Source organism: Aureococcus anophagefferens (genome assembly GCF_000186865.1).
Source record: "Aureococcus anophagefferens unplaced genomic scaffold AURANscaffold_1, whole genome shotgun sequence".
NCBI classification, from domain to species: domain Eukaryota; class Pelagophyceae; order Pelagomonadales; family Pelagomonadaceae; genus Aureococcus; species Aureococcus anophagefferens.
In genome coordinates, this window is record NW_008705561.1 from 351,496 (window position 1) to 369,887 (window position 18,392).

Genomic DNA, 18,392 nt, shown 5'->3' on the forward strand with positions numbered 1-18,392 from the left:
CGTCGCGGGCGGCGCGGTCCGCGTCGCCCGAGCGCCGCGCGGCGCCCGCGGCCGTCGCCCGCGCGGCCGCGCCGCGCCGCGACGGCGCCGACGTGACGCGCCTCGCGGCCGCGCGCGAGTCGCGGCTCCGCGGCGACGCTTTGGAGCCCGCCGACGAGCCGCCGCCCCTGCCGCCGCACCTGCGCGCCTACGGCGGCGACGGCGACGCGCCCGTGTCGCGGCGCGACCTCGTCGCGATGATCCCGCGGCTCTTCGCCGACGACTACGCCGGCGAGCCGGCGCCCCGGGGCGCGCCGCCGAAGAAGAAGGCGCCGCGGCCGAAGAAGCGCAAGCCCCAGCAGCCCAAGCGCAAGAGCCCGCCGCCGCGCGCGGACCCGCGGGGCGCCATGGCCAAGGCCGCCGCGCGCGTCGCCGCCGCGAACCGCCGCGCGGCCGCCGGCGGGCCCCTCGGCGAGTCCTGGCCGTCGTCGGTGATGCACTGCGGGCCCAACACGCGCGCCTGGGTGCCCGCGATCAAGGTCGGCACGCCGCGGCCCTCCGTCTCCGGCGTCGCCGGCGGCACGGTGTCCGTGGGGACGGGGCCCGGCCACTAGAGGCGCGTAAGCTGCGTGCCCTCGGAGATGCGCGCGGCGACGAGTCGGCTGTTTGGCCGGGGAATGGGGCTCGGGAACTGGCTCAGGGCGTCTTGTTGACCGATGATCGCTCAAAAATACCATTTGAAGCTTGCAGTCGAAGCTTGTGGTTTTTCACTCCTGGCGGCGCCCCACGGACGAGAGAGCCCGACGAGAGAGCCGTCGCACGCAAAAATCGGTACGCGATGTGCCGAACGATACTGGCGACTCTGGTGGCGATCGCCGTCTCACAGCCTCTCTCCCGCGAGCACTACGACCGCATTGTTTTTCACCATACGCGCAAGGCCGGCGGCACGTCGTTGCGCAAACTTTTGGCCGCCGCCGCCAACCACCACGGTCTGCCGATTCGCGTCCGCGAGGGCCAGATCGTGAACGAGACGGAGCTCTTCGGCGAAAACCGCGTCTGAAGTCACGATAACGAACCTGCGCGAGCCCACGGCTCGCGTCTGGAGCGACTACCTCTTCGAGGGCCAGTGGGTCCACGGGCAATCGGAGAAACTCAAACAGCGCACCGCCGAGAACCACGTGGACTTCGACGCGTGGGTGGCGCGCGTCGAGGAGCGAGGAAAGAATCTGGGCCGCCCGAACGCGCTTTGGACGTGCGTCTCGAACTGCTACTGCAAGTTGTTCGGTGGCAGGCGCGGTGGCAAGCGCGACCTGGAGCGCATCCTCGACCTGGAACGCATCCTCGCGGGGAACTGCTCGAGGGCGCTCGAGACGCTGCGACGGTTTCATCTCGTGATCGTCCTCGAGCGCCTCGACGACGAGGCTTATCTCGACCGACTCCACGAACAACTCAATATTCCCCACAATTTGAAGTTGATGCACGTTCGGCGCACCTTCTCCGGCGACCTCTCCCACATGGACGCGCGGATCGCGGCGAGCATGAACGCGATGAACGCGCTGGACGCGCCGCTCTACGAGACCATCGCTCGAGAAAGGCGCGAGGACCCGGGGCTCGCCGCCGTCTCTGAGAAAGTATAGATACAGATGTAAACCGCCTATATGAGAACCACTTATGTTGCACGATGCAGCCTCTATGAGAGACGCTCTACGCCCGTCTCGCGTGTATGTTGAATGTCGAGTACACCTCGTTTCACTCTCAGCCGTTGGGGGGAAGCGAGCTGGCGATCGTCCACCCGGCTCCGGACGCTTCGGCGCGCCCTCGCTTCGCTGCGGGCGCTCTCGCTTTCAAGGAACCCGCGGCGTCGTCGCCGGGGGTTTTTGGGGACACGGAGACGGGGGGTGTTGCCGGCATAGTGCAGCGCGCGCCACCGCTGCCGCCGCTCGTCAGCGGTCGCTTGATTTTCTTAACCCGGGCGTTCCCGAAGGCTACACCCCTGAAGCGTCCCGAAACCAAGGAGCGCGTACAACGGCGTCGATGGTGGCGAGATCGGTGGTGGCGGATTCGTCCGTAATTCGTCCGTGGGACTCAGTGGGACGACAGTGCACGAACCGGGCCGCGATCGAGAAAGGCGCGAGGACCCGCCGGCGGGGCTCGCCGCCGTTTCTGAACAGATAAAGATACAGCCTGAGATGTAAACCGCATATATGAGAGTCATCACACCCACGTTGGACGATGCCGCCTCTATGAGAGACCCACTTCACGCGCCTCGCTCGCATCTTGAATGTCTCGTTGCACTCTCGGTGAAGCACAGCCCGAGGGCGCAGCATGCTCATGCGTCGCATCGCGTCGCTGTCGTTCGCCACGTCTCTCGGGCGCGCGCGCGGCCTCGGGCGCAACGCGCACAAGTCGTGCGTGCGGCGCTTCGCGGCCGGGAAGCAAGGCGGCGCGTTCCCGCCCGGCCCGGAGCAGTGGGACTCGTGGACGGAGATCGGCTTCGGCGTCTGGGCGCCGACGGCGCTCTGCGCGACGTTCTGGAACAGCGGCACGTGACCCTACGCGCAGCGCGCGTGGATCGCCATGGAGGAGACGCGCGTGCCGTTCGTGACCGAGACCGTCGACCTGCAGCACAAGAGCGAAGCGTTCCTCGCCAAGTACGAGGAGGCGAACCCCGGCGGCCGCGCCAAGGTGCCCATCGTCGAGATCGACGGCCTCGTGCTCACGGAGAGCGCCGTCGTCGTCGAGTACCTCGCGGAGAAGGACGGGCCCGGGCCCTTCTACCTCGAGGACCCCGCGCGGCGCGCGGCCGCGCGGCTCATGGCCGAGGTCCACCCCTTCGGCGACTACTTCAAGTTCCTCAAGCTCCGGGACGACCCGGAGGCGCTCGCCGCCGCCGTCGCCGACCTCACGGGGAAGCTCGAGGTCTTCGAGGCCTTCCTCGTGAAGCACGGCGACGCCGCGGGCCCGTTCTTCAACGGCGAGGACCTGTGCTTCGCGGAGGCGAACCTCGCGCCCTTCCTCCAGCGCATGGTCCCGACGCTCAAGCACTACGTCGACGTCGACGTCCGCCGGCTCTGCGAGCCCTTCCCGCGCGTCGACCGCCTCGTGAGCGCCGTGCTCGCCCGGTGGACCGTGCGCAAGACGGGCGTCCCGGAGGACAAGCTCATCGAGGGCATGGACAAGATGCTCGCGCGCATCGCCGCGCAGGCGCCGCCGCCCTAGGCGCGGGCGCGCCTCCCCGCGACCACATGACGAGCCCGCGCGAACGCGCGTTCGCGCGGGCTCCGAGACCCCGTCGCGCGGCGCGTCCCCGTAGAAAAACGTTGTTGTGGAGTTACGCCCCGCAGGCCCGCCGCGCGGCGGCGAGGATCGCGTCGACGTCGCCCGCCGCTCGGCGGTCCGACGGGAGCGGTACGTTCGTGAAGGGGTCCACCCGCCGCAGCATCTTTTTGAGGAGATCCGCGCGGGCGCAATTGCCCGAAGGCAGGAGCCGCAAGTCCCTGAGCTCGTAATTTCGCAGCGCCTCGAGGCTGATGGGATCGACGTCGTTGCGGCAGACGCCGAGCGTCGTCGGCGGGCCGAGGGGCCCCGGCGCGGTCTCGGCGCGGAGCGCGGCCTCGACGCGCGCGATCGCCGCCCGGCAGGCCTCGGCGACGGCGACGCGGTCCTCGGCCGCTTTGCGGAGCTTCGCCTGCTCGGCCGCGGACGCCTCGGCGGCGTCGGCGGCGCGCCGCAGCTGCAAGAGCCGGCCCTCGCTCCGCCGCTCGTCCCAGTACTCCGGAGCGGCGCGCACGGCCCGCGCCGCGCGGTCCGCGCGGTCGAGCGTCCGCGCGAGCCGCTTCCGGAGGTCGTCGCCGCCGCCGAGCGCCTCGAGCGCGTCGGCGGCCGCGGACGCCACGAACTCGAGCTCCGCGCAGGCCGTCGCGAGCGGCGACGTCTCGAGCGCGTCGTGCGAGAAGCGCTCGCGGCAGACCGCGACTAAGCGCGCCGCGTCGCGCGCCTTCTCGTCGGCCTGCCACTCGGCGCGCCAGGGCAGCTCGAAGGCCGCGGGCAGCGTCCGCTCGCAGCGCGCGACGACGTCGCGCGCCTCGAGCGCGGAGCGCTCGGCGTCGGCGTAGCGCGCGGCGGCGGCGACCGACGCCGCGGCGCGCTCGAGGCGGGTTCGCGTCTCCGACGCGTCGGCGCACAACTCCGCGGTGACGCCGAGCCGCCGGCAGCGCTCGCCGCAGGCGACGCGCGCGACCGCCGCCGCGAAGGCCGCGTCGTCGCTCGTTTTCGCCGCGAGGTCCGCGTAGCGCGCGCGCAGCGTCTTCGCGGGTGGAAAGTCGACGACGCCGAGCTGCTGCGCCGCGGCGTGGAAGGCCTCCGGATCTTCCTCGCGCGGCAGCTCGGCGACCGCCGCGTCGGCGCGCTCGGCGGACCGCCGCAGGCGCCGCTTGGCGTGGAACAGGGCTGCGACCGGGGCTGTCACCGCCGCTGCGCCTAGTGTCGAAAGCCACATCGTGAGCTGCTGAGAGTCAACCAAAAGTGTGAAGAGAGTGGTGCCTCCACAAACGCTCGCAAAATGGCGGCGTCGCGCCTGCTCGCGTTCGCGGCGGCGGCCCTCGCGGCCGTGGCCCAGGCCTACCCCGTCGCCGTGGAGCACGCCTTCGGCGCCGCGGCGCCCTTCGCGCCCCGCGGCACCCTGGAGATCACGCCGAGCGCGCCGCGGCACAAGATGGTCAAGTTCGCGCCGGCGCGCGTCGAGCTCGCGCCCAACGCGAGCGCCGTCGGTGCGCTCCTGGCGAGCGACGGCTTCTACCGGCTGCGCGCGCGGAGCCTCGGGGGCGCCGGGCCCTGGGCGTCCGCGTCGCTCCGCGCGTGCGACCTCGCGCTCGCGGACTTCCGCGAGGACGTCGCCGTGTCGCTGTCCGCGCGCGGCGAGGTCGTCGCCCTGACCTTCGGCAACGCGCGGGCCGGCGGCCGGGGCTGCGCGGCGGAGCTCCCGGAGGGCGCGGCCCTCGAGGCCACGGCGACGGTGGCGACGGACGCCGTCGCGCAGGTGATTCCAGTGCAGGCCAAGGTCGGCAAACCGCCGAGCGGCATGGGCGAGGTGCTCACGGACGCGCCGGCGGGCCGCGGCGGCGCCGAGGGCGGCCAAGCGGAGCCGCAGAAGCCGAAATCCTTCCTCGCCAAGTACTGGCACATCATCCTGCCGCTCGCGCTGCTCCTCCTGACGACCAAGGAGCCCGAGCCCGAGAGCGTCAAGACGACCAAGGCCCCGGCGAAGGCGGACTAGGTGGGCGTAAGTCCGCGTTGCGGGGATGTTTCCCGTCGGAGCTCAGACGGCGGCCGCGTCCTTGTCCGGCGCCGCGGCGTCGCCCGCGTCCCAGACGAGGCCCGCGGCCATCAGCGGGCGGTCCGCGTCCTTGGGCTCGCCGAGGGCGTCGAGGGCGTCGTCCCAGGCCGAGATGGTCCGCGACGCGAGGTCCTTCTGCGCGTTGAAGAAGCGCCGCGTCCAGAGCGCGTTGAACGCCGCGTGCTCCGCGTCGAAGCGCGCCAGTTCGCAGTAGACGAGCGACCGCGCGTGCTGCTCCAGGAGCTTCTCGTTCTCCGCCACGACGCCCTCGGACTTGGCGATCTGCTCGTCGACGCTGAGCGTCGGGCCGTTCGTCTTGCTCGCGACCGCGCTCATGTTCTTCAGCGCCTTGTCCCAGAAGCCGCCCGACTTCTGCGGCGGCGGCGCGGCCTCGCCGCCCGTCTTGCCCGACGCCTTGTTCGCGTGGAGCAGCTGGAGCGTCTTCTGCTCCTTGCGCAGCTCGTCGAGGAGCACGCCGCGCTTCGCCTGTGTGGAAATCAAATCCTCAAGCCGACTTCAATGTGCGCGTAATCGAACGGTTCGGACCAGAATCCTTCGCTGTGCTTCGGAACTCGATGAGAGCAATCGATCCGTCCAAAAATCAGCCGAATCGACTTCGATTTGGCCGAGCTAGGGAATTTCAAAGTTTGGTCGGGACGTCCCGAACCGGCGGTTGATTTCCACGCCGCGCTTCGCGAGCAGGTCCTTGAGCGCCGCGACGTGGAGCTGCTGCCACTGGAGCGCGCCGCCGACGGCGACGTCGAGCGCGTTCGCCTCGAGCGCGCACTCCAGGCTCCAGGCGCGGAGCGCGCCGGACACGGCCGCGGCCGACGCCTCGCCGCCGCCCTTCTCGCCGCCGAGCTCCAGCGCGGAGAGCCGCGCGGACTCGCCGCGCCAGGGCGCGAAGCCCTCCGAGAGCGCCGCGACGCCCTCCGCGCGCTGGCCCAGGCCGCCGGCGCCGCGGGCCACGGCGGCCTGCGCCGCGCCGAGCGCCGCGCCGAGCGCCTCGAGGCGCGGGTTCACGTCCGCGAGGAGCCGCGCGAGCGCCGCGACCTACGAGACGCGTCGGTAACCATGCGTTGCTTCCGTCGAACGCGCTCGTAAAATCGTCTCCGGGACGCCGGGGGGCGACGGCGGGCGCGGCGTCGGACCGCTGGATCGTCGCGTACCAGAGCGCGCGGCCGCGGCCGCTGACCTGGGCCTCGTCCGTGGCGATGGCCCCCGGCGCCTGCTCACCCTCGAGGGCCTTGGCGAAGGGCTCCTTGGACGCGCCGACGAAGCTCCGGAGCACGGCGTCGTCGCCGAGCCACGGGATCGTGCCCAGCCGCTCCGCGAAGAGGCCCAGCACGCGGAGCCGCTGCTTCGTCTGCTTGTCGGCGGCCTTGGCCGACATGGACGCGATGGACGTGAGCTCCTTGGGCGGGATGGGCGGCACGAGGAGCCCGACGTAGCGCTGCACGAGCGCTTCGCGGAGCGTCGCGAACTCGGAGAAGCGCCGCGTGATCTCGAACTCGTCCTCGCTGCCGTCGTCGCGCGAGCAGCGGCTCCTCACGCGGTAGGTCACGTGGCGCGACAGGGCGCTGCCCGCCTGGACGGGGTTGTCCACCGTCAGCGTGAGCCGCGGCAGCTTCTCGCCGGCGCGCGACCAGGCCTCGCGCCAGGGGACGACGCCGGCCCGCTCCTCCACCTTGACCTCGCCCGCGGACGCCGCCGCGGGCCACTCGTCGCTCCCGGGCGCCGCCATGGGGACGCCGGGCCGCGCGCTGTTCCGATCGCAGCAGACGACGCTGCCCACTCGCAAAGCCGGGCTGCCAAAATATAAAATTCTTGGCAAGGTCACCAGTGCTTCACACCGCGCGCGGCGGCGTCCGCCGGCGATCTCTCGAGAGGGGCGTGCGTCTTCCGACACGCTCCTCGGGGGCTTGGGACGGCGACGAGGCACAAGCGAGGAGGCCGTGATTTTCACTTTCGCCATCGATGCGTGCGTTGACTTGGCTCGAAACAGCGCCTTGTCGAGCACCGACGCCGTCGTCGTCCGCACCGGTCGAACACGATGCGAGATAATTTGATTTTCCTCGTCTTCGTCGCGCTACGTGCGTCGGCGCGAGACGTCGCGACGTGGCCGAGCGATCGCGAGCGGTGCGACGTCTTCGCCGCGAACGAGGCCCAGCTCATCGCCGCCCTGGAGACGAGCGCCTGCGACCGCCTCGTCGTGACGGACGCGATCCGGCTCGGGAGCTGCCTGCGCGTGCTCTACGCGCGGACCCTGACCCTGGAGCTCGCGCCGGGCGGGTCCCTCGTCGGGCCGTCGAAGGACGCGTTCGCCGCGGCCGCGGCCGCGGAGGAGTTTTCGCCGTCGCTGAGCTCGCCCGCGATGCTCCACTTCTTCGATGCCGCCAACGTCACGGTGCTCGGCGCCTACGATCCGGCGCCGCCGCCGCAGGCGCTGGGCATCACGACCTTGGACGACGACGACGGCATCGGCCGCCTGTTCCGGCCGGAGCCTCAGCTCGTCGGCGCCGCCGCGACCTTCGCGCCGAAGCGGACCGGGCGGCGCGCGTCGGAGCGGCGGCGCCTCATCGTGCCGACGGTGAAGATGGCGAGCAAAAGTTTTGGCATCAAAATAATGGCGCACCGGGGCTACGGCCTCCTCAAGTTCGAGCAGTGCTCGGGCTGCGCCGCGCGGGGCCTCTCGCTCTCCAATGCTCCGACGTTCGGCGTCGCCGTCGTCGCGAGCGCCGACGTGGCGCTCGAAAAAATTCGCGTCGGGCTCGGCGCGAGCCGGCGCGACCCGCTCCGGAGCTACAAGAACACGAACGCGCTCCTCGTCGCCGGGTCGCGGCGCGTGTCGTGCCGCGTCGCGACGCTCGAGAGCGCGAACGAGGCCGTCGTCGTGCGCGCGTCGTCGGCCGTGGCCGTCGAGGACGCGTCCCTGCTCCTCGGCCGGGGCATCGCGATCGGCCCCGTCGCGCCGGGGGAGCGCGTCGAGGACGTCGCGTTCCGCCGCGTCATGCTCAGGGCGCCCAAGCACGCGCTCCGCGCGCGCTTCGGCGAGCGCGTCGCGGGCGCGGCGCCGCGCGCGGCCAACGTCTCGGCGTCGGACTTTTACGTGCAGAACGCGAACTTCGGCGTGCTCGTCGACGGGAGCCCGACGGCCGCGGAGCTCGGCGCGTTCGAATTCTCGAACTTCCGCTTCGAGCACAGCGACGCCTTCGAGCAGTACGCGGCGAAGAAGGGCTACATGAACGCGCGCTGCTGCAAATGCGCGGGCTTCTCGGACGGCCACGCCCGGTGCGAGAAGTGCGACGCGGCCTTCCCGGCCCGGGCGTGCGCGGGCTTCGAAATCCACGGCTACCGCGAGACGTGCGGCTGGCTCTACGGCGACGGCGAGGCGCGGACCTTCGACCACGCCTTCGTCCCGCGCCCGCAGGACAACGACGGCCAAAAGCAGGACCGCAAGTCCCTCGCGTGGCTCGACGCGCACGGCCACCTCGTGCCGCGGTGGCAGTCCGTCTGCGGCGACCCGTCGTTCCGCGGCGACGTCGTCGAGGCCGCCGCGGGCCTCGACGCCGAGGGCCTCCACGGCCTCGTGTCGGAGAAGTACCGGGAGGACTAGTTTTTCAGAGCCCGCGCGGCAGACTCTCAATGTCATCTATCGCGCGATTGGTCTTCGATCAAACATGTTATAGATAGAGGGTCGGCGAGGGTGGGATGTTCAACACACGCTCGGTGGTGGGGGCGGGGGAGCGCTCGACGGGGCGCGGCCCCGGAGCTTCGCCCCCCCCGCGCCCGGGAGGCGGGGGGGCTATGTTCAGAACTCGAGGACGGAGTCGAGGCACGCGGCGACGAGGTCCGTGTCGTAGGCGTAGCCGTCGTCGTCGTCGTCGTCGCCGCCGTCGTCCGTGACGACGGGCGGCGCGGGAAGGAAGGACCGGCCCGGCGGGAAGCGGAGGAGCCGCGTCGCGAAGAAGGGCCCGCCGGCCTCGAGCTGCGTGACGACCTCGGGCACGAGCACGTTGTTGACGACGCCGAGGATGCCCCCGCGGAGGAAGCGCACGGACGTGTGGCGCGCGCGGCCGAAGGCCTTGACCTGGTCCTTGAGCTCCGCGAACGAGATGCCCTCGGGCCGCGCGGCCGCGCGGTCCGCGACGTACAGGCGCAGGTCCTCGACGAAGCCGAGCTCCGCCGGCGGCGTGCGGCAGCGCACGGCGTCGCCGACGACGCGCAGCTTGCCCGCGGTCTCGAGCACGTGGCGGAGGTCGCGGCAGCCCAGCGCCGCCGCGTCGTCGAGGTCGTGGCCGTGGACGCGGCGGTACGCGCCCGCGACCTCGCCCAGGGGCAGCGCCGCGCCGCGGTGGACGAGCTCGTAGTCGTGGACGGCGACGTGGAGGCGCTTCTGCGCGCCCGCGAGCTTGCGCTGCGCCTCCGCGTCCGGCGACGGCGCGACGGCGCGCGCGTAGCGCGGCGCGGCGCCGGGCCCGAGCAGCGCGATGCGCGCGTCGCCGCCGGCTAAACCGCCGGCCGCGCCCGCGGGCACGGCGTGGCTCACGGGCGCGCCCGCCTCGATCCACGTGAGGCGGCCCGCGCCGAAGCGGAGGATCGCGTGCTTGATGCCCGAGCCCTGGCCGCCGCCCTTGCGGTACTGCGGGAACTGCGCGTAGAAGGGCACCAAGTCCGCGCACTTGACCTCGCGGCGCCGCTGGCGCGCCAGCCAGTCGTAGAGGTCGTCGACGAGCTGGTGGCTCGCCGCGTCGCGCGCCGCGAGCGCCGCGGGGTCGCCGCCTGCGTGGTCATTAAAATCTTCAACCCGACTTCAATGTGCGCGTAATTGAACGGATTGCGCCGGACTCTTCGGCCGTGCTTCGAGAACTCGATGAGAGCAATCGATTCGTCCAAAAATCAGCCGAATCGACTTCGATTTGATTGAGATAGAGAGTTCTGAAGTTTGGTGGGGACCCCCAAACCAGTGGTTGATTTCCACACAGGTCGCCGCTCAGGCTGCCGGACGACGGGAACGAGCCGAGGCTCGCGAGCGACGCGGCGGACGTGCGCGCGAGGGACGCGCCGCTCCAGGTCCGCTGGAGCGTCGCGGCGCTCCCGAAGTCGCCGAAGCTGCCCAGCGACGACGAGCTCCCAAAGCCCGCGAGGTGCGCGCCGGACGACGAGTGCACCGGCGGCGACCCGCTCCCGAGCGATTCCGCGTAGCCCGACGAGTCCAGGGCCCCGTCGCCGTCGCGGGGCATGGCGCGCACGACGAGGGCGCCGTTGTTCCGCTCCCTGTGGGACTCCCAGGCGAGGTGCGCGTCGACGCCGTGCGACGCGACGGCGGCCCGGACGTGCGACGTCGACGGCGCGCACGGGTACGCGCGCGTGCCCGCGAGCGTGCCCAGGAACGGCGCGACGCCCGACCGGCTCAGCACGGCCTCGTGGGGCCAGGGCCGCCGCAGCAGCCAGGCCCGCAGGTCCTCCGCGAGGCGCCGGAGCGCGCCGGGCGGGAAGTGAGGGAAGCCCCCGGCCGGGAGGGGCGGCGCGCGGCTCGGCAGGGGCGCGGGCGCCTCGAAGGCCTGGGCCGAGCCCACGACCCACTGGAGCGGCGCCGCGCCGCCGCGGAAGACGGCGCCCGATCTTTCGAGGCCGTCGAGGTCGACGCGCGCGCCGCGCGCGAGGTTCCGCACGTAGTTGTAGAGCGACGACACGAGCACCGCGGACCGGCCCGCGAGCCAGGGCGGCTCGACGTCGTCCGGGATGGGGTACCTGCGTGCAGGGAGGCGTGAGCGTCGACGAGCGGCGCTCCCGCTCGGACGCCGTCGCCGCGCGGGTCGACGCGGCGGAGGTGCGCGATGATGGCGAGCGCGTCGGCGCCCTGGACGTAGAGCGCGTCGTCGAGCGCGGCGGGCCGGGCCGGCGCCTCCGGCGACACGACGCGGCTCCGGAGCGCGGGCCACTCGACGAACGCCGCGTCGCCCTTCGGCCTCTCGCCCACCACTGCCACCCCCTCGTAGCCCGCGGCGACGAGCCGCTTGATCGCGTCGCCGACGAAGGCGTGGCCCCCGAAGGCGTCGGCGTCGGCGCCGGCGACGACGGCGACGCGGCCGGGCGGCGGGTGCGCGACGGCCCAGAGCGCGGCCTCGAGGCACGCGTTCGCGACGACGCGCACGTCGCACGTCGCGTCGTCCCAGGGCAGCACCGCCGCGAGCTGCGGCGACTTGTTGTGCTCGTCGACGAAGGCCTCGTGGCGCACGCTCGAGTCCCAGAAGACGGCGAGCGGCGGCGTCGCCATGGCCGGCTTGCGTCCGGTCCCGGGAATCTGGGGGAAGAAGTTGGGCATGCGCTGACGGGCGACGCCGCGACCGGTGCCCCCCCGCCGCGGCCGCGCCGCGAACGGCCGGCAGGGGTCGGGGGAGGCGCGACGCGCGGCGAAGGTTTCAAGGCCGACGAGGGATGACGCCTCCTTTTCACACGTCGATTCAGTCCTCAACGATCGTGAAGTCGCCTCGACGCCTCTGACGGCGGGGTGGAGCCTCATAGAGCTCTGCGATGAAGAGTTTAGCCGCTATTATTTAGAGCTAAGAGCGCCTCCTTCGATTTCTCGTGGCCTTTGGCGGCGCCGGGAGCCAACCAGCGTCTGGCCTCGTCGATGTCCACGTCCACACCGCGGCCGTAATAATATATAGATCCCATCTGGAGAGTGTTCCCAGAGAGAGGAACGCGGCAACGACGATGCCAAGGCCAAGCACGACTGCCGTGCGCAAGCGCAGCATCTCGGGCTCGGGCGACGATGCGGGGTAAAGATTTAAGCTATACTCGCGCATCGAGGGCCGCGAGGGACTCTATAGCTGGCTCGTAGCCCTTGGCAGCGGCGCGCTCGAACCAGTATCTGGCTTTGCCCAGGTCGACCTCCGTGCCTTCTCCGTCCCTGTAACAACAGCCAAGGTTGAACTCTCCAGAGGTATAGCCTTGATCCGCCGCGAGCGCGTAGTACCGGAACGCCTCTTCAAATCTCTCCTCAGCATCAAGTAAAGCCCCTAAATTGTTTTGCGCGAGCGCGTCGCCCCGATCTGCGGCCGCGCGATACAGCCGTTCCGCCTTCTTCTTGTCCAGTTTGACGCCACTTCCAGTCTCATGCAATCTCCCAAGGTGTCTCATCGCGTCCACGTCGCCGAGCTCCACAGCGCGCCGGTAAATCTTCGCGGCTTTCTTATCGGATTTCACGAGGCCAAATTTACCGAGTCGGTACAATTCTCCCAAACAGCAAATCGCATCCGGCACCTCGTTCTCCACATGGCGGCGAAGACGCGCGAGCTCCTCCGCATTGGTTTTCGTGGGCGGTAGGCGACAGAGGGGACACGCGCCGGTGCCGATCTTGTTCTCGCACGATCGGCAGACCTTTCGGCAGCAACAGACGCGAAGCACGCCCGGAACATTCATGTCCCACTCCTCGAGGCAGATCGGGCACCGCGACCCGTACCGCGCAGACAGCGGCTGTCGCTCCGGGTTCGCCTCGCGCCGCTGACGCGCCGCCTCGTGCTCCGCCGCGATGCGCGCGCGGACCTCGTCGGCGTGCGACCGAGGCGCGGGGCCGTAGAACACGTCCCGCGGCGGCGACGGCGGGGGCGTCGGCGCCTCGGCCCGGGCCGCCTCCGCCGCGCGCTCGCTTCGGATCTTCTTGCACGCCTTTCGAAAACCGGTCGCGCCAGTCGATGCGTTGACAGTCCGTCGTGCAGTATTGAGCCGTGCCGCACGGACACGGGAGCTTCGCGGTAGCCGAGCAAATCGAACAGGTAGTGCGGAGTTTCAGGGCTTTCGCCCTCGCTTTGACCTGCTCGAATTCTCTTTGCTTCTTCTTCCACTCGGGCTCGTCGCCCCCCTCGTTCTTTGGGTTCATCGTGTTGTCTCGCGTTTCTTGAGATTCTGGGGTACACCGGTTTATTTTTTGTCGCGGTCTTGCCGCGATTCGGCGGCGCCGACAAGCGCCACAAGATCTCCACAAAGGCGATCGCCAAGCAAGTGGCAGACGCGATAGGCGCGTGGCGGGGTGCTTCGCCTAATGCGCTAGAGAGAGACGTGGTCGACCCGCGTCGACGCGAACGCAGCTCGCCCTGCGTCGCGCGCGCGACCGTGACCGTATCACTCCTTCCGCCGAACCACAACACCAAAACGATGGCGAACTTTTCCAGCCTCACGGACGAGCTCGGCTTTATGCTTGCGAAGGCGGAGATTGCGACGCCCGAACCTGACAAAGCCGAAACGAGCGAGCGTGAACCGTCGCAGCAGCTCACCGCCGCCGGCGAAGCCTTGAACGCATCAGCGACGTGGTTCCGCGCCGCGGCGCGCGACGACGGCGCGCTCGACGGCCGCGCGTTCCTCGCGGCGACGTCCGCGTTGACTCCGTGGCTCGACTCGCTCGGCTGCGGCATCACCTCGATGGTCAACGTCAACGTCGCGAAGCTCGAGACGCGCTTCGGCGCCGACGACGCGTTCGAGGAAATCGAGGTTGGCGCCGCCGTCGCGGACGAGGCGTCGCGCGGCGCCAAGGACGACGACGACAGCGTCTTCGTCGCGTCGCTCTGGAACGCGCGCATCCTCAGCCTCATCGGTCGCCTCCTCGAGAGCGTGCTCGCGTGCGCGGACCTCGCCACCGACCCTCGGAGCTGTGCGAGATCATCACGGCGTCGTACGAGGATACGCTCGCGCGCCACCACAACTGGGCCGTCCGGCCCGCCGCCAAAGCGCTCCTGCTCATGACGCCCGACCGCGCCGACCTGCTCGCGGATTTCGGCTACAACAAAAATGAGTGGAACACGCGCGCGCGGAGCGACTTCGCGGAGTTCGTCGCGGCCGTCGAGGCCTGCCTCGGGCGGCTCGCGGCCATCTACGCGCCCTACGACGAGGCGATTTGAGGCTCCTGCTAATGGATAATCTAGCACCTCCAGACGTCGGCGGGGAGGATCGCAGATGCGCCAGGGAGAGAGAGGCAAGTGACTGGCGGTCCGACTGGCCGGTCTGGGCGCCTCCACCTTGAAGTGCAACTTGCCGCATTCCCCTCATCGATGGGCACACCCCCAAACAGGCAGCCCATGGAGGCGCAGTGCTCGTCGCGGGACGAGGCGGAGCGGCGGCGGCGGTCGAAGCTGCGCGCCGAGGACGAGAAGATGCACTCGCTGGCCCAGCAGGGCCGCCAGTCGCTCATCATCGTCAGCGACCCCCTGGCGCCGTCGGCCTACACGGGCCGCAAGCTGTCGCCCGGCGTGTCGAGCGGCGGCTTCAGCGACGGTTCGAGCTCGCCGCCGCCGCCGCGCGCGCCGCTCCTCAAGCGCCTGTCGCGGCGCATGTCCGACAGTTTAGCGCACATCACGCAGCACGCGGAGCCGCACAGCGAGTTCTTCGACCTCGACGACTCGTACATCGACGCCAGGACCGTGGAGCACGAGGCGGTCCTGCGCGTGCACTACCCGGCGCGGGGCTCGCCCTGGGCGGCCCTGGACCCGAGCGCGCCCTGGCGCACGTGGTGGGACGCGTGGATGCTCGCGCTCGTCGTCTACGTCATGTTTGTGACGCCGTTCGAGCTGGCCTTCGTGAACAAGGTGCCCCTCGACGGCGGGCTCTTCGTCGCGAACTGCGTCGCGGACCTGAGCTTCCTCGGCGACCTGGTGCTCCAGTTCCACACGGGCTACTACGACGCGTGGCGGCGCGAGTGGGTGACGTCGCGGCGGCGCATCGCCGCGCACTACGCGTCCTGCTACCTCTGGCTGGACGTCGTGTCGCTCCTCCCCTACGAGTACCTCTACCGCAAGTCGAGCGGCCTGGCCATCCTGCGCCTCGTGCGCCTCGTGCGCCTCGCGAAGCTCCTCCGCGTCGCGAAGGCGCCGCGGATTTTGGCGAACATCCCGCTCTTCGCGGAGATGTCCTTCAAGGCCCACGTCGTCGCCAAGTACCTGGGCTGCCTCGTGGGCATGCTCCACCTCCAGGCCTGCAGCATCCGCCTCGCCCACGACTTCCACCGGGGCGGCGGCGACAACGCGGGCACGAACTCGTACCTCGTCTGGAAGGCGCTCACGTTCCGCCACACGTCGTGGCCGAGCAACTGGGCGTCCTACGTCGACTCGCTCGACTGGGCCGTGCAGACCATGCTGGGCCAGTCCGCCTACATGACGACGGCCGAGGGCGTGCTGTCCATCGCGTCGAACAGGGCGGGAAAAGCGTGCGACATTCCCAAAGGCTCCGATCTCGGCCGTGTTCCGCTCGTTTTGGCCGATGCTTGGACGAGCGATCATCTCTTGGAACGGTCTCGAGGCGTGGGTGATGTTTTTGATACGCGCGCGCGCGGACCACTCACCTTGAAGCGACGTCGAATCTCTCGGTTCCCGCCCAGGTGTCGAACCTCGTGGGCATCATGTTCGTCGCGTTCCTCTTCGGCGACCTCACGAACATCTTGTGCAACCTGGACCCGGCGTCGAACGAGTTCAAGCGCACGGTGGACAACATGAACAAGTTCGCGAGCGACAACAACTTCCCGCGGCCCGTGCGCGACCAGCTGCGGGACTACCTCCGCCAGAGCGAGAGCCTCTTCCGCGCGAAGTTCCACGGCAACCTCGTCGACAAGCTGTCGCCGAACCTCCAGGAGCTCATCGCCCACTTCCGCCTGGGCCACCGCGTCGTCACGACGCCCCTCGTGTCCTACGCGCGCCAGTGCACGCTCGGCCTCGTCGTCGGCCGGCGCCTCGTGATCCGGCCGCGGCGGCGGCCGCGGCCCCGGAAGAAGCCGCGCGGCGGCGACGACGACGACGCGTCGGCCTTCGACCGCGTGCGCCGCGAGGCCGTCATCACGCGCATCTGCCCGGGCATGAACTACGACGTGCGCTACCTCGACGACTTCTCGGCGGAGCGGAGCGTCGCGCACGACCGCATCTCGCTCCGCGACGAGTCGACGCGCGTCCAGCGCGCGGTCCAGACCATGGAGTACGTGACGAAGCTCCTCGTGACGAACATGGCCAAGACCCTCGTGGCGACCCTCTTCATGGGCGGCGACTACGTCATCCGCAAGGACATCACGCTCACGTCGGCCATGTACGTCGTCGACGGCGGCCGCGTCATGGTCTTCGGGCGCGACGTGCTGCGCCCCTACGCCATGTCCTTCCTCACGGAGGGGGGCTGCTTCGGCGACCAGACGGCGGCGATGATCGTCGCGGGCCACGCGCCGCGGCCGGCCTGGTACAACGCGCGCGCGACGATGATCAGCCGCCTGCTCGTCCTCGAGGCCGACGCGCTCTTCGACATCATCTCGAAGCCGGGCTTCGAGACCTTCCGCAAGTACATCGCGCGCTACGGCGTCTGGGCGTCCTTCAAGATCAACTTCGTCAAGGCCATGAAGAACGGCGACCTCGCGCGCGTCCTCACGGACTGGCACCGGGAGGAGGCCCCGGCGGCGGACCTGGCGCGGGCCGAGAGCTTCGACCGCGGCTTCGAGGGCCGCGTCGCCGCGAAGGTCGCCGCGCGCCTCGAGCGGCGCCTGGACGCGCTCGAGGCGCGGCTCGCGGCGGCCGGCGGCGGCGCGGCCCCCGCGCCCGCGCCGCCGCCGCCGCCGCCGCCGCCCGCCGCCGCGCCCGCGGAGGTCGTCGTCGTGACGGCGTCCGACGCGCCGCCGGTCGGCGAGCAGTCGCCGGGCGTCTCGGGCCTCCGGGCGTCCTACGACTACATGTCGCACCCGCACCACGACAGCTTCGACGAGCTCGCGACGCTCGCGGAGCAGCACGACGGTAAGCCTTAGCGCGGCGAGGGCGCCGAGGTTCCGCGTGGCGACCGCGGCCCGGAGCCCGCGCGTCGGTCGAGAGGGGTGGTTTGGGGGTGTGTGCATTGCGTAGGTTCACGGAAATGGTGTTGCAAACGGGTGCGTCGTGGGCGAGTACGTCGGGACGCCCGTGGGCGCGGCCGTTGGCGCGCACGTCGGCCCGCCCGACTCCAGGAACCGGACTTCCGCGATGCCCAAGTAGTCGTCCTCCGTGCCCAAGTGGACTCCCTGCTGAAGGAAGAGGCGGATGTGCTGCGTCGCGACGGCGCTTTTGAGGGTGAAGCACGCGTCCATGACGTCCGGGAGCGAGCTCGGGTCGCCGTCGCCGGCGAGCATGCCGTTGTTCTCGTCGTAGGTCGCCTCCTCGAACCAGCTCGAGCCGTCGTACGAAATGTCGACGCGCACGCTCGTGGCCCCGTACATGATACTCGCGTACCAATCCCAGACCAGGCACACGCCCGTCACGGTGTGCGTCTCCTTGAGGTCGTAGGCGATCCACTGGTTGGTCGTCTGGAGATGTGCGGCGTACCAGCCCCCGTCCGCATCGTACTTACCGTCGAGCGTCTTGCTGCAGTGGTAACCAATAAACTGCGACGAGACCGAGCACGAGTCCTTGTCCGGGAGCAGCTCGACGTCGCACTGATCGACGGCCGTGGGCGCGGCCGTCGGGTCGCCCGTGGGCAGGCCCGTGGGCAGGCCCGTGGGCAGGCCCGTGGGCAGGCCCGTCGGGCCCGCCGTCGGGTCGCCCGTGGGCAGGCCCGTGGGCAGGCCCGTGGGCGCGCCCGTCGGGTCCGCCGTCGGGTCGCCCGTGGGCAGGCCCGTGGGCAGGCCCGTGGGCGCGCCCGTGGGCAGGCCCGTGGGGTCGCTCGTAGGAGCACGAGTAACCGGGCCCCGGGGGTCGCCCTCGTTGGAGTCCGAGACCTCTCGAGAGGGCATATGTGGCTGGGTTGGATAAAAAGTCGGGTTTATGATGCTGTTGAAGTTTTTGAGTTATTGGCTCTGCGCGCAAGACGACGGTGCCGGCTTTCAGATGCAACAAGAATTTTGCAAATCGGTGGTCATGGCGCCGAGATAGAGCTTGCCAAAGGTGCCCATCACCACTGGCGGAGCCCTCTTTACCATCGATTTTCTCGAAAGCGTATCTCGCCATTCGATCCGACATCTTATCCAACCCAGCCACATATGAGTAGCTGTAGGACCCGGCGTAGGTAAGATATACGCAGTTTCTCGCCTCCTCGAGGGACGCAATCCCGCGCAGCTCCACGAACCGGACTTCCGCGATGCCCAGAT

At 70.3% G+C, this 18,392-nt stretch overlaps 3 protein-coding genes across 3 annotated transcripts; 2 read left to right on the plus strand and 1 right to left on the minus strand.

Moving 5' to 3' along the window:
- Window positions 1–2,304: 2,304 nt before the first annotated feature.
- On the plus strand, window positions 2,305–3,195 carry Grx2 (selenoprotein; the record flags this gene model as incomplete). The annotated part of the gene is made up of 1 exon (XM_009033958.1): window positions 2,305–3,195. A coding segment is annotated over one exon (891 nt), but the record flags the coding sequence as incomplete, so codon positions are not given.
- An 8,932-nt stretch (window positions 3,196–12,127) lies between these two features.
- On the minus strand, window positions 12,128–12,511 carry AURANDRAFT_13714 (hypothetical protein; the record flags this gene model as incomplete). The annotated part of the gene is made up of 1 exon (XM_009034528.1): window positions 12,128–12,511. A coding segment is annotated over one exon (384 nt), but the record flags the coding sequence as incomplete, so codon positions are not given.
- A 963-nt stretch (window positions 12,512–13,474) lies between these two features.
- Window positions 13,475–17,592, plus strand: AURANDRAFT_60469 (hypothetical protein; the record flags this gene model as incomplete). Its single annotated transcript, XM_009033959.1, has 5 exons — window positions 13,475–13,935; window positions 14,385–15,549; window positions 15,687–17,070; window positions 17,176–17,201; window positions 17,458–17,592. 5 exons carry the CDS (start codon window positions 13,475–13,477, stop codon window positions 17,590–17,592), a joined length of 3,171 nt encoding a protein of 1,056 aa, XP_009032207.1.
- Window positions 17,593–18,392: the final 800 nt, after the last annotated feature.